This window comes from Bos grunniens, chromosome 4 (assembly GCF_055505025.1).
Source record: "Bos grunniens cultivar Pamir isolate PY7600 chromosome 4, Bosgru_T2T1.0, whole genome shotgun sequence".
Lineage (NCBI taxonomy): Eukaryota > Metazoa > Chordata > Mammalia > Artiodactyla > Bovidae > Bos > Bos grunniens.
Window position 1 is genome coordinate 87,788,799 of NC_141168.1, and position 15,658 is coordinate 87,804,456.

Here is a 15,658-nt window from a genome sequence, read left to right on the forward strand (position 1 = left end):
GAGGTATAAACCAACTATAAAATAAATAAGCTACAAGGATGTATTGTACAGCATAAGGAACATAGCCATTATTTTATAATAACTTTAGAGTATAATCCATTAAATTATTGAGTAACTGTTGTACACCTGAAGCTAATATATTGTAAATCAGCTATAGTTTAATTTTTTATAAAGTGGATAGACTAAGTCCAATATAAAGAAGAAAGTCAAAACTCAAAAAAAAAAAAAAAAAAGAAGCAAATGCCTGCTTCTCTTACGTTATTAGGCCAAGGTGGTTGCAATAGTAGTCTGAGAGCTAACTATTTAGATTTTGGATACATTTGGAAAGTAGAGTTAACCATCCATGACATCGTGCTAATTGTTCCTATTGTCTGTATTTTCTCCTTTTTTAGTTTTGCTATTCAGATTGGCTCGATAGGTTGTATATCGTGCTGGGGACTTTGGCTGCCATCATCCATGGAACTGGATTCCCCCTCATAATACTGGTGTTTGGAGACATGACGGATAGCTTTGCAGGTGCTGGAAATTTCGGAAACATAACTTTTTCAAACATGACTAATGAAAGTAAGTGTTGTTTGTGGAACTGATTTTTTTGAAAGCTTGATGAAAAATCATTGACTCACAGTGAAGTTTGTGGAGTCTTCACTAAGTACGCATTAGTGTTTTTAGTGCTGTGAGAGATGGAGGGGTCTGAGCTATAGTTCATATCTATAATGAATTTGAGAGGATGATATTCACAATCATTAGAACATACAGTGAAAGTGCTGGTAGAGATAGATGGGAAAAGAGAGAGCTCTATGAAGTCAGAAATATCCCAGGCAGTTTCAGGAAAAGGTATTGGAACCTAATCTGGTATTTTAATATTAAGCGGGAATCAGTTACGCAGTTCCCTGACATATTGATTATGGGTACAAGAGACAGGAATCCAAGATGATTCTAAAGTTTTTAGTCTGAGAAACTGCATAAGCTGGATGCAGTTACTAACAATTGAGATGAGGAAGATAGAGGGAGATCAGTTTTGGCAGTAAATACCAGAAATTTAATTTTGGGCATCGTCACAGGTTGGGCTTTTTGGAAACATGGAAATGGAAAAATGGGGACAAGAGAAGCTGTGTGTGTGTTTAGGATGGGAGATTAACAGCTTGTTTGTATGCTGATAGAAATTATCCAAGATAGAAGAGAAAGTGATGCTTTGGGAGAGACAGAGAGATTCGTTTGAGTGCTGTCCTTGAGAAAGGAAGGAAACTTATGCTTAAGGGGAAATACTTATTTCAAGTACAGGCATGAATAGTTCACCAACAATAACGGGTGAAAAGACAGAGTATTTGAATGTTAGTGCTCAAAGGTTGGTATACTTGGACATGAGGACTTGTAGAACTTGTCTTCTCAGTCAAATAGGAAGCAAGACATTTGGCTGATCAAGAAAGGAAACCTAAATTAAGTTCTAGGAATTCCCTGGCCATCTAGTGGTTAGGACTCCACACTCTCTGTGCTGAGGGCCCAGATTTAATCCTTGGTCGGGAAACTAAAAAAAAATCTCCTAAACTGCATGGCATCACCAAAAAAAAACCAAAACAAGTTTCTTAGCAGAGTGAGAAAGTGAGTGGACTAGGGTGTCACACACTTTCACATCCTTGAACTTGATTGAGGAGAAACTGGCTCATAACTGTGAGCTCCCAAGCCACCTTTGGTCAAGTGTACATTGATTTCGACTAAACCGCACAGAGACTTACAGCCTGATGTGCACTCAAAGTCATGGAAACCTTGAAGAGGCCTTTTGTGCACTCCAGGATTTAGTGACATAGATTTTTCAGGACCTGTAAGTCTCTGATGATTGCTGTGAATCCTTTCCCCCAGAAATATGCACGTAGATATGCATGCCATTTGGGGGTCTTTATGGATCCTCTGATACCTGTCTGTGGATCCTAGGAACTTTGTGTGTGTGTGTGATGCTGAAGAGCACGTTCTTTACCCTGCGGCAGGACTGCTTCAAATTATGTGAATGCCGGTAATGAGTTTGGCTAGAGAATCTTACTGTGTGTCTGAGTTCTGTAAAATTCTCATGTGTTTGTTAAGCCCCTTCAAGAGGACCAGCCAGAAGATGTTGCACCGCATTTGGACTGGCACCTTTCTTTCACACCAGTCAGCAAAAGGAAATGTTTAAGGCTTTCTGTGTTCATTGGTTCCCATGCATGCTGTAATTTAGCAATATTCTTTGGAGTTGTGTTACCACCTTACAATGCAAGAATCTTTCAGTGTTCTGTGGTAGCTCAGCCGACTTTATATGTACATCTGTGACCCATTTTGATCTTACTCATTTTTTAATTCAGTCCAGACACACACATTGATCTAACTGTGGGAGGTTTCTACTTACCCCGCTGTATACCTGCATGTACTCCATGGAGGGCCAGTGCTGAACCCAGCTGTGTTAGTCAGGAAATACCGGGCTGTTAACGCAGCTGTTGAAGGTTGGCCCAGTCTGGGAAGAGTGGACTATCACATGGCTCCCTGCAGCTAGCAGAGCTGAGCTCACATGGGCCACAGGAAACGAACCTTGAGCCGTGTGGATCGGTCTTTTTCAAACTTTATTTTTAAAAATGTTTTGTATAAGTTTATTGTGTATAATGTTTAGAGGTTGTTTTCCGTTTCCAGTTATTATAAAGTGCTGACTGTAGTCCTTGTGTTGTACAGTACATCCCTTGTAGCCCATCTTTTTTTTTTTTTTTTTAAATATTTATTATTTGGTCCTTTAAGAAAGGGGCTACCCAGGTGGCTCAGTGGTAAAGAATCTGCCTGCCAATGCAAGAGATGAGGGAGATGCAGGTTCTCTTCCTGGGTAGGAAGACCCTTTAGAGGAGGAAATGGCAATCTACTCCAGTGTTCGTACCTGGGAAATCCAATGGACAGAGGAGCCTGGAAGGTTGTAGTCAATAGGGTAGCAAAGAGTCAGACATGACTGAGCATGCATGCACCTTCAAGAAAAAGTTTGCCTACTAGATTAACCCACCCACAGTGGTTTAGTGTGAAGGTGATAGGTCAGCCAAGTAAATGTTATAAAAGATATAGTTCACAAGTTTTCTTTGGTGGTTTTACAGTAAGGAAGAGGCTTTAAACCACAGACTTTAAGTATCCAGTTCCCTTTAACATATTGTCTCTATTTTAGCCTTATATTCTCTGTTCAGATGCTAAGTCTTGTCTGACTCTTTGCAAGCCCATGGACTGTAGCACATGAGGCTCCTCTGTCCTTCACTATCTTCCAGAGTCTGCTTAAATTCATGTCGACTGAGTTGGTGATGCTAACTGTTAGGTAATTAGAATAGAAAAAGGAATCCAAAATCATGGCAGCTAAAAGACAGACAAAGAAGAAAAGCCCACAAAAAGGGAACAAAGGAAAAATCAAAGGACTGGAGTGAAAACCTCACATGAAACAAATGCATCCCCTTCTTGATCAATGATGGGTGCTAGGCCTAATTTCAGAGAAGGCAATGGCACCCCACTCCAGTAATCTTGCCTGGAGAATCCTATGAACGGAGGAGCCTGGTAGGCTGCAGTCCATGGGGTTGCTAGGAGTCGGACACGACTGAGAGACTTCACTTTCACTTTTCACTTTCCTGCATTGGAGAAGGAAATGGCAACCCACTCCAGTGTTCTTGCCTGGAGAATCCCGGGGACGGGGGAGCCTGGTGGGCTGCCGTCTATGGGGTCGCACAGAGTCGGACATGACTGAAGCAACTTAGCAGCAGCAGCAGCAGAAGCAGGCCTAATTTGCATAGGGCAGGCTGGGGGTTGGGAGGGGAGAGAGAGGACAAAAAGTATAAAAAGAGTGAGTCAAGATGGATTGAGGCCTCTCCTTCAGAGTCGGCCCACCCTCACAAGTTGGTGGTGTTTCTGTTTACCAAGTAAAATTCTGAACTGTAACAGAGTTGTAACACTGGCCTGTCATTTCAAATCTTCATTGTGGTGAGACTAAGCCAAAGAAATTATGTACTCTCCCGACATAACCATCTCATCCTCTTCTTCCTGCCCCCTTTTCCTCCTGCCCTCAATCTCCCCCAGCATCAGCGTCTTTTCCAATGAGTTGGCACTTCACATCAGTTGGCCAAAGTATTGGAGCTTCAGCTTCAGCATCAGGCCTTCCAGTGAATATTAAGGGTTGATTTCCTTTTGGATTGACTGATTTGATCTCTTTGTAGTCCAAGGGACTCTCAAGATTTGTCATAGCTTTCATTCCAAGGAGCAAGAGTCTTTTAATTCCATGGCTGCAGTCAGTGTCTGCAGTGATTTTGATGCCTAGCAGGGCCCTATGGGACTCCTAGGCCTGTAGCCCGTCTTATACCCAACAGTTTTGTACCTTCCCCTCCAGGCCCTGTGCTGCCCCTCCACTGCGCTTCCCCCTCTCCACTGCTGACCCTGGTTTGTTCTTTGTATCTGTGAGTCTGTGTCTCTCATTATGTTCACTAGTTTGTTGGGTTTTTTTTAGGTTCCACATATGATTGATAATATCATACAGTATTTGTCTTTGTTTTTGACTTATTTCACTTAGCATGATGCTGTAGAAGTTCACACATGTTGCTGCCAGTGCCAAAATTTTGTTCTTTTTTGTGGCTCAGTAGTGATCTATTGTATATGTATATATACACCACATCTTTAACCATTTATCTGTCAGTGGACACTTAGGTTGCTTCCATATCTTGGGCAACTGCAAATAATGCTGCTATGAACATTGGGATGTGTGTTCAACTGGTCTTTTTTTTAAAACTGCATTAACATTTACATACATTTTATCTTGATCACTGAAAAATTACTCGGCCCTTACTTTCATAAGAAAATAATCGAGCTCTTTAAGTAGGAGTCCGAACCATTGCTGTGTCTTGGCTTTGCCTGGTCCGTATTTACGTGTGAGACGGACAGTAACCTGACCTAGTTACCTAGTAGCGTAGTAAGTCCTCACAATGGTCCGGCTGTGGAGACTTGCTCCTCCTCGGCACGCATCGTCATAGATGTCCGCATCACGGAGTTTCCACCTGGGGAGGTAGTTCGTGTTGCATTCCTTGCCAGTCCCTCCCGTTCAGCTCCCTCTTCCAGTCTTGGGGAAACCTAGAGAACTATTTGGACGTTTGGTCTCTGTCTCTGCTACCTTCTGAAGAGATGCTGTATTCAGTAGTTACAGTGCTGGCTCTGGAGCGTAGGACGCCTGGCTCTGAAACTCCACCTTTGTCACTTTTTAGTTAAGACGATTGGGGGATTATTTTCATACCTTAATCTCCTCATCTTTGGAACAGTTAGATAGCAGTAGGACCTACTTCATAGAATGATTGTGAGAATTAAATGGATTCCTCACTTAAGGCTCACAGAAGAGGGATTAGTCATAAAAAAAAGTGCTCAATAATTGTTAATATTTGTAATAATTATCAACAAGAAGCTCATGCTTCCATGCTCCTCACAAATGAACCTACATAACTTGCAATGATATGGCTCCTTATCTCCTTTCATCTTTTCAGAACTCTGTGATACTAACTCAGTTTTTATAGTTGTTGAAAGGCAGACTGCAAGTCACTCAGTACCTGTTATAAATGTGAAGCCGTCCTTCTCAGGTGCGTTTTCTTAGTAACTATGGACTGCTAGCCATGCCTTTCAGGGAAGGCAAGGGCCTCAAACTATGGCCCGTGGGCCATATCTGGCCTATTGCCTCTTTTTACGCCATCTGTGAGCTTAGAATGCTTTTTGCATTTTTAAATCACTGGGAAAAAATGAAAGAAAAATATTTTGTGACACATAAAATAATTTGAAATTGAAATTTCAGTATCTATACATAAAGTTTTAGTGGAACACAGACATGCCCACTTGTTTGCATATTATCTATGGCTGCTTTCATGGAAGCCACAGACATTGTTATACTATTTATGGCTACTCCCTTTAGGGGAGTTTAGGATGGGGATTAGAAATGAGGCACTCTGTGCTCTGGAGAACTGGCAGAACAGGTCTTCAGATAGATGTTTTCAGGATTGGATCTTAGGAGGCCAGTTCTTGCATCTCCTCATATCTAGAAAAGCACTTATTTCCTTTATGGGGACATTAGTTTCTCTTGACTAGCAGAAAACCTTTGCAAAGATAAGTGCTTAATTGCGTGAACTCCCCCTTTATCAAAATTGAATATATACTGTCCTTCCCTCGCCACTTGTTTGGAGCAGTTTCTCAGAGCTATATGAGGTGCTATCTCCCAGACTATAACCCTCATTTTGCCTAAAATAAAACTTAGCTCACAACTCTCGTGCATTTTTAAAAAAGTTGACAGAGTGCTCTATGTACCAGCAATAGTATGTGTCCTAAAGAAGCATTTCCAGCCCCCAGGAAACTTGGTATAATGGGTGGAATGGACAGGGAGCCAACCAATGCAGTGGATGTGAGTAGTGCTGTGATACAGAGATACACAAAATACTTGGGAAGGGAAGGATAGGTGTTTGGCTCCATTTAGGAATCATGGGAGGCTTCCAGGAGGAGGTGATAACCAAGTTTGGTCAGTTGGTATCTTTCTCATGCACAAAGTAGACATGTTCTGTGTAACAAGTGAAAACATTTAAAAACAAATGTTAAATAAAAAACAAAGCTAATACCCTTCTCTCACCACTACTCCTGATTGCCTCTCCCCTGTCATATATCCTTCTGTGTCTTTATGATTTATCTCTACAGTAATTTTTACCCAAGGACAGTCAGTATTCTGTTATAAACCTGTTTGCAGATTCAGACTTCCAAATGTCCTGAAGTTTGCCTGGACGGGAAGGATTTCAAAGGTTTTGATGTTGGTCCTGGAGACGAAGACAAGAAAGCTTTCTGATGCTTCTGGTGGGAGAATCAGCCTTTTGGAACCCCAGACACTCTCAGACCTTTCTTCTTGTCCTTCTCCAGGTAGAACCTCGTGACCTCTTCATGGGGGCAGACTAGGTACCAGAGCCTCCTTGTTGGACAGGAAGTATTCCTTGCTTAAGGAAGCTTGGATTTGCTAAGGCTCTTGAAAGTCTGGGAGTTTTACAAAAAATGTAGGCTTTAACTAGATAGTCATAAAAACTTTTGAGTGAACATGTCCTTCTCTGCTGCTGTAATAGACCCATTATCATCTTTCCTTCTTGTAACACCTTTCTCTAATTATCTTTTTGTTGTGGACCTGATATCCTGATATCCTACTCCCTTGTATCTCCATCTTGTTAGATTTTGCCTTTGCTTTAAAATCTCTATTGAGTTGGGCCTTGCGAACTCTGGTCCACTTGTGTGGACAGAGCTTCACCAGTGCTGAAGTTCTGTAGTCTTCTGTGAGTTCTCATCTTCCTCATAAGACTATGCACTGCCGGAAAATGAGCCTGAGTAAAGGTGATTGTCATTTTTAGACATGTTGTGTTAAAGGTGACAGGTTGGGGACAAGTGTAAACGATATCCAGGCAGTTGAAGGTAAGAGACTGAATCTTGGCACAAAGAGTAGGCCTAGAGATTTGGCATCATTTGAGTTGAAGGGATGATAAATCTCCTGGGCCAAGATTCATTGGGCATTTAATATCTTCTGGGCACTCTTCTTAGTGCTTTGTGTGTATTAACGCCTTTATTTCTTCATGGGCATGAGGTTGATACTGTTATTATCTATACATTACAGATGAGGAAACCAGGGCTCAGAGGATTGAGTATATTTAATTGACTAAGGTTATAGAGTTACTCACTATTTGAACCCATGCAGACCAGCCCCAAGTCCAAGGAATCAAGTAGACAGAGGGAGACCCAGAAAGGAAGACACTGAGGATTACATGTTAATCCAGAAATGAAAGTACTGGGGGAGATCTGCCATGTCTCATGGTGTGAGTGTCACCCAGAGGTACCCTGAAAATAAACTCTTGATTATTTGTCTCTAGGGGTTCAATTGATGGTACGTGGATGACTTTTCTTTTTCTCCATAACTATATCTTGGTTGGTTCTGTTTAGTCTCCTACCAGACTGTGGGCTGAGGAAGGGAGAAAAGGAGACACTCAACTTATAAGACAAGTTAATAATTCAGGGAAAAAGGAAAAAAAGGTAGAAATAACTTACTTTTCTATTTATCTTTTACCATTTCTACTCTTAACCTCACTAAAACTCATATGAGGAACATGAAAAGTATTTGTGAAATGCCAGTAATCAAAATAATGTCCATATTCTGCTGCTTAAACTATGAACATATAAAGAATATGCAGATCTTGGGTGTGTGTCCTTGGTGTTGAAAAGATAGAAAACACTGCCGTCAGTGTCGTCAAGGCCAGCGTGATGAGTGTGCTTCGACTAGAATGATAGCTGATATTTCAGTTCTAAGTACTTCGTAAAAATTTCCATGATGGTGGTTTTTTTTATTTGCTCAAGGATTTCCTCTGCTCTCAACTATTTCTTTGGGAAAATTCTTAGAGATAAATTTCTGGAAAAATCAAATACCAACTAATGGCAAAGTATTTTGCAGTATATTGTTTAGTGTGGCAGTTTATTTTTTAAGTTTGAGTAAAAACTTAAAATACGTCTAATTTTTCTGGAATAGTAGTAGTAGTGTAGAATAGTCAGATTTTTTTTGTTACTATGGGGGAGATGCTTTTTTAAAAAGTAGGTTAGTTACAATGTAAACTGTATAATATTATAAAAAGCAGCAAAAAATGAAAATAGATAATACCTGACCCACTCTAGGTGCTTAAGAAGGGAGATGAATAAGTGAGAGACCAAATCACAGAATTTTATAGGTGAAAAAGAGCCCAGAGAATCATCTGGCTCAAACCCATAATTTTGTAGATGTAAAAACCAGTGCTCAGGAAGCTGAGCCAACATGGCCAGAATGGAATTGCTTGCTAGTGGGCATTGCTGAATTCCTGGGCCAGGAATCCTGCCTTTTATTCTGGTATTTTCCCCACTCTGTTGGTGGTTTCAAATTCTGCCTAAAATGGAAGCAAACACTTCAAACCCAACTTTTCATTTGGTCTTTTCTGTCCCTAAGATGCCATCCTGTGGACTTACATATTAGTGTATCAGGCAGGGCAGCCCCAAGGTACCGCTGTTCAGGCCAGGAGTGACTGTGCCTCCCAGAGGCACCTCGGTCACCTGTGATGAGCCCAGCCACTCTGAATGGCAGGCAAGTGCCAGAGGGGAGTGATCATCTAAGCAGGTCCAAGTTCCTCTTGCTTATGTCTGATGGAGCTCCCTGCACAGATGACGGGAACAATTGAGTCACAGCATTCTTGGGCTAGAACGGACCTGACAGGCCACTGAAGGCAGTGGTTCCCTCATGTCTTTGATCAGAGAATCCTGCTGTGTGAATGATGTCTGTCGTAGATGCTGCCCGGGGAAATCAGCTTCCAGAGAGGCTTCCTTGGTTGAAAGTGGTGGAGGGGAGGACCTCTGCTAACTGTCTCTCCGACCACCCAGCAGCAGTGCTGAAGTCACTGCATGTGTTGCCACCACATTTGTCCTGGCTGCAGCCCATGCTGAGTCATCCTTTTTCTTCCCAATTCCTCTCTGTGTTTCCACTCACCTGCGCCCACTAGTATCCAGTTCTCCACACACTCTCAGGAGGAGCTTTAAAATATTTTTTTGAAAAAATGTGTTTGGCCATTCTGTATTTTAGTTGCAACATGCTGACTCTTAGTTGCTGCATGTGAGAACTAGTTCCTTGGCCAGGGATTAAACCCAGGCTTCCTGCATTGGATTGCTGAGTCCTAGCCACTGCACCACAATGGAAGTCCCTAAGAATGAGCTCTTACAGACATATGACAGGTCACATCTATCCTCGATGGTTTTCCATAGCCTGGAATAAATCCGTCTTCCATTGGCCTACCTGGCTCACCTAATGTCCCCCTCCTGCCTCGTCAGTCTCATTGGTTGTTGCTTTCTGAGTACAGCCCACCCACAGTGACCTTCTCACTGTTCCATGAACACTCTCATTTCCTCCCTGGCTAGGGGCCATGTAGAACCTGCCCCAGCTTCTTATCATTCATTTCTCCCACAGAAAGACCTTCGTCCCCAGTCCACTCCAAAGCTACTGTAGCATCACTGCTTTATTTCCCTTTTATGAGTTAGTACACTTATCTTGTTGATTTATTGAGTTACTTGTTTATCCAGTTCAGTTCAGTCGCACAGTCATGTCTGACTCTTTGCGAACCCCATGGACTGCAGCCTGCCAGGCTATTACAGCTTCTCAAATGGGAAGAAAGGTGTAACAGAAAAAAGTTCCTGTCTTAAGTTAACTGTCTTACTATTTCAGCAGTGGTACCCTGTCACATGCAGTTTGGGGTCTGATAGTGAAAGGGTTTCCTACTCGCACAGAATCCAGTGAGATTAGAAAAAGTGGCGCTCTCGTTCTGAGTTGTATCCAGAGTATCCAGAACAGAGCCTGCTGTGCAAAGTGGTTTGAAAACCCCTTTATAACATAATCTAATTTTACCAGTTAGGAAATCACAGATGTATCCATGTCACATACTTGTCTTTACACTGTTATTAAGCGTTCAGTAGTTAAAACTACTAAACTTATTGAGATATTTGGGTCAGACAAAAATGTAATTAAATGTGATTCCAAAATGGTATAAAGTCTTTAGTTGTGGTGCTGGACACTGTTTGGTGGTTTAGTCATTAAGTCGTGTCTGACTCTTGTAACTCTAATCCCATGGACTGTAGCCCACCAGGCTCCTTTGTCCATGGGATTTCCCAGACAAGAATTTTGGAGTGGGTTGCCATTTCCTTCTCCAGGGGAACTTCCTGACCCAGGAACTGAACCTGAGTCTCCTGCACTGCAGGCAGAAGCCTGTTCAGTGGCAGGTTTCTTTGCGGTCTTGCTTGGTTTTAGAAAAGGCCTTCCTTACCCCAGGTAGTAAGGTGGTGGTCTGCTGTATCTCTGTTTAACCCCACAATATGCAAGACACATGTACGAAACAGAATGATTGTTGGCATATTCTTACAAATGGTCTGCGTGTTGCTGGCTCTGTGAAATCCTTGAACATCTTTGGAACAGGTGCAGGTACAGCAGACAGAGCAGCAGGCTGTGCACCAAGGATACAAAGGTAAATGACACAGTCGTGTTCTCAGGCGCTCACACCCGTGGAAATGGCAGGAGGAGATGGGTATGAACCGTGGCGTGTCTGTTCTAGGGTTGACTTAGTCAGCTGAATCGTGTGTCAGTTACTCTGGAACCCTGTGAGTCACCCTGCTGGAGATAAGCCACTTAGGAAGAGGTCATACTGAGCTCCTGCGTGAAGGACCAGTCTTTTCCAGGAGAAAGACTAGGAAAAGGCAGTCCAGGTAGAGAGAGGAGAATGAAGGAGGGCTTAGAGGAGGAAAGCTGTCAGCACTTCTCCCCTCCATCTCATGTCAGTATGTGGACAGTAGCTTTTCATCTGAAAGGATAGAGCTTAGTCTCATGAAATTGAAGCAGCATCTTTTGTCATGCCCTGTTTCCTCTCTAATCCCAAGGGCAAAGGCTTCAGGAATGTGATGATCAAGCAGACCTGGGCTCTGTTTCCTTTTATGCTGTGGTATCCTCACCCCCTACCCGCAACCCCAGATGGTGGCTGCACAGTGCCCTAGCTACTGGGATGAGGAGAAAGGGTGGGGATAAAAAAAAATCTGGAAAGTCATTGTGTGGCTTATTGTGGTAAGATTGTAAAGGAATTAATAGGGCATGTATGGCTCTTGGACTTTGTCCTTTATCCAGTGGACTGTCATTTAAGGTTATTAATAGAGGCAATATAATTATATTTTTGTTCCCAAAAAGAAGATCTGGTGGCAAGATAAAGACTTGATGGTATTAGATAAGCCAGTTAGGAGGCTCTTGTTAGAGCAGATGTAAGAGGTAATGGGGACCTGAACCAGACATGAGCTGTGAGGAAGGAGAGGATTTGAGTGGCGCCCAGACAGATGCAGGAGTCACTGAAGCTGCGCAAGTGGTAGAGGCCACCCTGGGAGTGAGTGTAAAATTCTGAGAGGCAGCAGCATGGAGGGAGGAGAGGGCTTGAGGAACTGGTGGATAAGACTAAGAGAGAGGGATCAGAGTTATGGGAGGACGAGGAGGATGAGGTGCTGGAAGCCAGAGGAGAAAGTGGTCAAGAATCTAAGCAAGTATTTTATTAAAATAAAAGCTACACTTAAATATTTGACTTTTCTTGTTTGAGGAGGGATTAAGTAGGAGGTTGGTATTATCATGAATGCACTACTGGATATAAAATAGATAACCAACAAGGATCTACTGTGCAGCACAGGGAACTCTACTCAATCTGTTGGAGAATCTGAAGAAAAGTATATATAGGTAAATATATACACACATATACATGTACATATATATACATGTACACTCATATACACATAATGTCTACTAGTTTTTATATACCATACCTAGGGAGCCTAGATGATCTTTTCAACCATGTATCTACCTCCTTCCTTCCACACAACACACCCATACTCCTGCCAAAGCAGCTTACTCGTTCTTCACACAAGCAGTGTTGTTCTCTTTTCCAGAAAAACTTTTCCTCTTCTTTCCCATACCTGTCAAGAGCACACTCACCTGAACTAGGCCCTCTTAGGTTGCATCGTAACTTTTGAAATGACTACAAGATTTAAAGCGTGCTCCCCGCATTGATCTGGCCATCTTGATTATGATAATGTATCCTACAAAAATATTCACCATATATAATGTATGTGGACAGATATGTTTAATGCGGCATTGCATGTAACAGACTGGAAGCAACTGAAATAGATGAAACTTTGAAAAAACAAAGATACACATATACACACATGTGAAAGTCACTCAGTCGTGTCTGACTCTTTGTGACCCCCCACGGTCTATAGCCTGCCAGTCTCCTCTTTCCATGAAATTCTCCAGACCAGAATACTGGAGTGGGTAGCCATTCCCTTCTCCAGGGGATCTTCCCAACTCAGGGATCAAACGCAGGTCTCCCATATTGCAGACATCTTCTTTACTAACTGAGCCACCAGGGAGGCCCCATATACACATGTACTGACATGGAAAATTGGCCACTGAATGTGAACTGTGATTCTGTCTTTTGAAATGAGCATGTCTGTGTATACTTGCATATAGAAAATAAAATCTGAAAAAAAATTCACACCAGAATATGAACAGTGGCTAGTGCATGCACGCGCGTGCGCGCGCGTGTGTGTGTGTGTGTGTGTGGAGGGAGGTGTTAGAGTTTTAATGTACCTTGTCCTAAAATGTTAACATTTGCTAACACTGCATAATGAACTCACTGGTGTTTATTACATTCTTCTTTGTATCTTACGTTTTTAAAATAAAAACTGAAGAAATATGGTGTTCAGTTTGAAATACTAAATGGTTTAGGGTCAAGTCTGCACTGATATTTATCAGGACAAAGCCCACAGAAAATATTTTTCTCCATGTCATCTTGGAGTGGTATTTCATAAAACATTTTAATCCAAGGACACTAGTATCTCTCCTGACAGACTCCTTCTTAATCAATGCAGCTTTCTTCTTGCAAATAAGCTTCACTGAACTTAGTGTGTGTGTGGTTGCACACAGCCAGTAGTAAAGGATTTGCACAGATGCCCTGATGCTTATAGATAATTACAATTAAATTAGTTTGACCTATTTTTGTGTAAGTTGGTAAGTGAGACAAGTTTGATTCATTTTTATATGCTTATCTTTTTGAAATTTCCTCATTTGTCTGTGTCAGGTCTTAGTTGCGGCATGTGGAATTTTTTGGGGGCTGCGTGGGCTTTTCCTGTTGGGGCACATGGCCTTCTCCAATTGTGGCATGCCTGCTCCAGAGCGTGAGGGCTTAGTTGTCATGCACAGCATATGGGATCTTACTTCCTTGACCAGGGATTGAACCCACGTCCCCTGCATTGGAAGGCAGATTATTAATACTGGACTGTGGAGGAAGTTCTATTTATGTGCATATTTTTAATGGAAAATAAAGAGACATAACAGTGTATGTTTGTTTTGAGGTGAACTAGGTACTATAGACGGAACAGAGTATGGCAAGAAGCTGGAGAAGGAAATGACCACGTAAGTAGACATTTTTCTACTATTGTTAAGTCTTTCTGTCTTAATCCAATTGTAATACGGTTAAAATTTTTGCACTATTATAATAAAGATTCAAAGTTTTGAGGGGAGCAACATCATTGTTCGTTTTTTAGGAGGATACAATGTAGGTTTTTTTCTTAAAAGAATTTGCTGCATAAGACACTCTAAGGTGAAGGCTGAGCCTGGATCAGACTGATGTATGCGTTGGTAAATATAGAATATCATCTGCAGGGAAATTAGAGGGGTTCAAAGTGAGCTTGTTTAAAATGCAGTTAAGAATCACATTATTTGCAATGGCTTTGTATTATTAGTTTCCTTCTTGGCTGGCTTTAGTCATGATATAATGAGATCAGTTAACAGGATTTTTTTAAATATAGCATCTTATTCTGAACAAGGAAACAAGGCATTCAGAATAAATATAGCCCTTTTAACCTTAATTCACTTTGGAAGCTTTCATTAATGATTTACTTACCTTGAAGTTTGCTCTCAGAATAGCTTATAAAACATGTCCAAAGGCATGAGTTAGTGATTCAGAAGAAAATGATTGTACATTATCCTGTAATCCTAATCCTAATCCTACTCTAGTAGGTTTGAAGAAAATAGACATATTTGACCATATTTTGAAAGTTGAGAAGCAAACACCTCCAGATACTCTTATGGAGAGGCACTTTTTTAATATTGATGAAAAACAGTGTCTTATAACCATCTTGAAAGTGAAAGTTTCTCAGTCATGTCCAACTCTTTGTGACCCCATGGACTGTAACCTGCCAGGCTCCTCTGTCCATGGAATTCTCCAGGCCAGAACACTGGAGTGGGTAGCTGTTAGCTTCTCCAGGGAATCTTCCCAACCCAGGGATCGAACCCAGGTCTCCCGCATAGCAGGTGGATTCTTTACCATTTGAACCACCCGGGGAGCTGGTAATCATCTTATAAATGCTTAAATACAGGTATTTTTTCCTGAGTAAACGTAGACTGGTGGCTTACATATTTTAGCTCATTTTCAAAGCACACATTCCACTTGTTAAATGAGGCATCTTTTTAGCTATCTCTTGCTGCATCATTAACACTTGGATAATATATACTGAGTTGTCTATTAACTAAAATTTAGTATTCTATCTTCCCTGATAAATACTTTGTACATTACCGGGTATAACTTGGGGAAGATACGTTTACATCAGGCTGAGCATTGACATCAGCAACTATCTGATTATTACATCACCATTTTTATAGTTTTTGCATGATTCATACAAGTTTTTTCTTTGAGGGTGGCAAGTTGTGAATTTTTAAAAGTGGGAATATTGGAATCCTGTATTTCATTTTTGAATGTTTGTTTTTACCTAAAAAGTAATTGCTTAGTGAAGCACATGAGTTGTTCACTTTTTTCTGTATGAAGACTCAGATAAAGAAATACAAATTTGGCATTTCTAGTTGATCAAGGGTCTGGTTTTAGAAGATGCTCATTCTTTTTATCATTAGAATTTAAACTAGGGGCCTGCTACTTGACTCATTAAGCATTTCAGGATAACTCATGATGGCCAGTTGGGCAGATGGTATAAAAACATTTTTTGTTCTCAGTTGTCTCTTGGCAGATTAATAACCCAAAAGGTCAGGTGACCA

General features: G+C 41.4%; 1 protein-coding gene across 1 annotated transcript in view; it reads left to right on the plus strand.

The window, feature by feature from the left end:
- Positions 1–15,658, plus strand: part of LOC147374479 (ATP-dependent translocase ABCB1-like) — a 102,160-nt gene that overhangs the window by 19,644 nt on the left and 66,858 nt on the right. Inside the window, 2 exon segments of the mRNA XM_086398068.1 lie at positions 393–564; positions 13,963–14,023. Coding sequence (XP_086254194.1) covers positions 393–564; positions 13,963–14,023 — 233 coding nt within the window.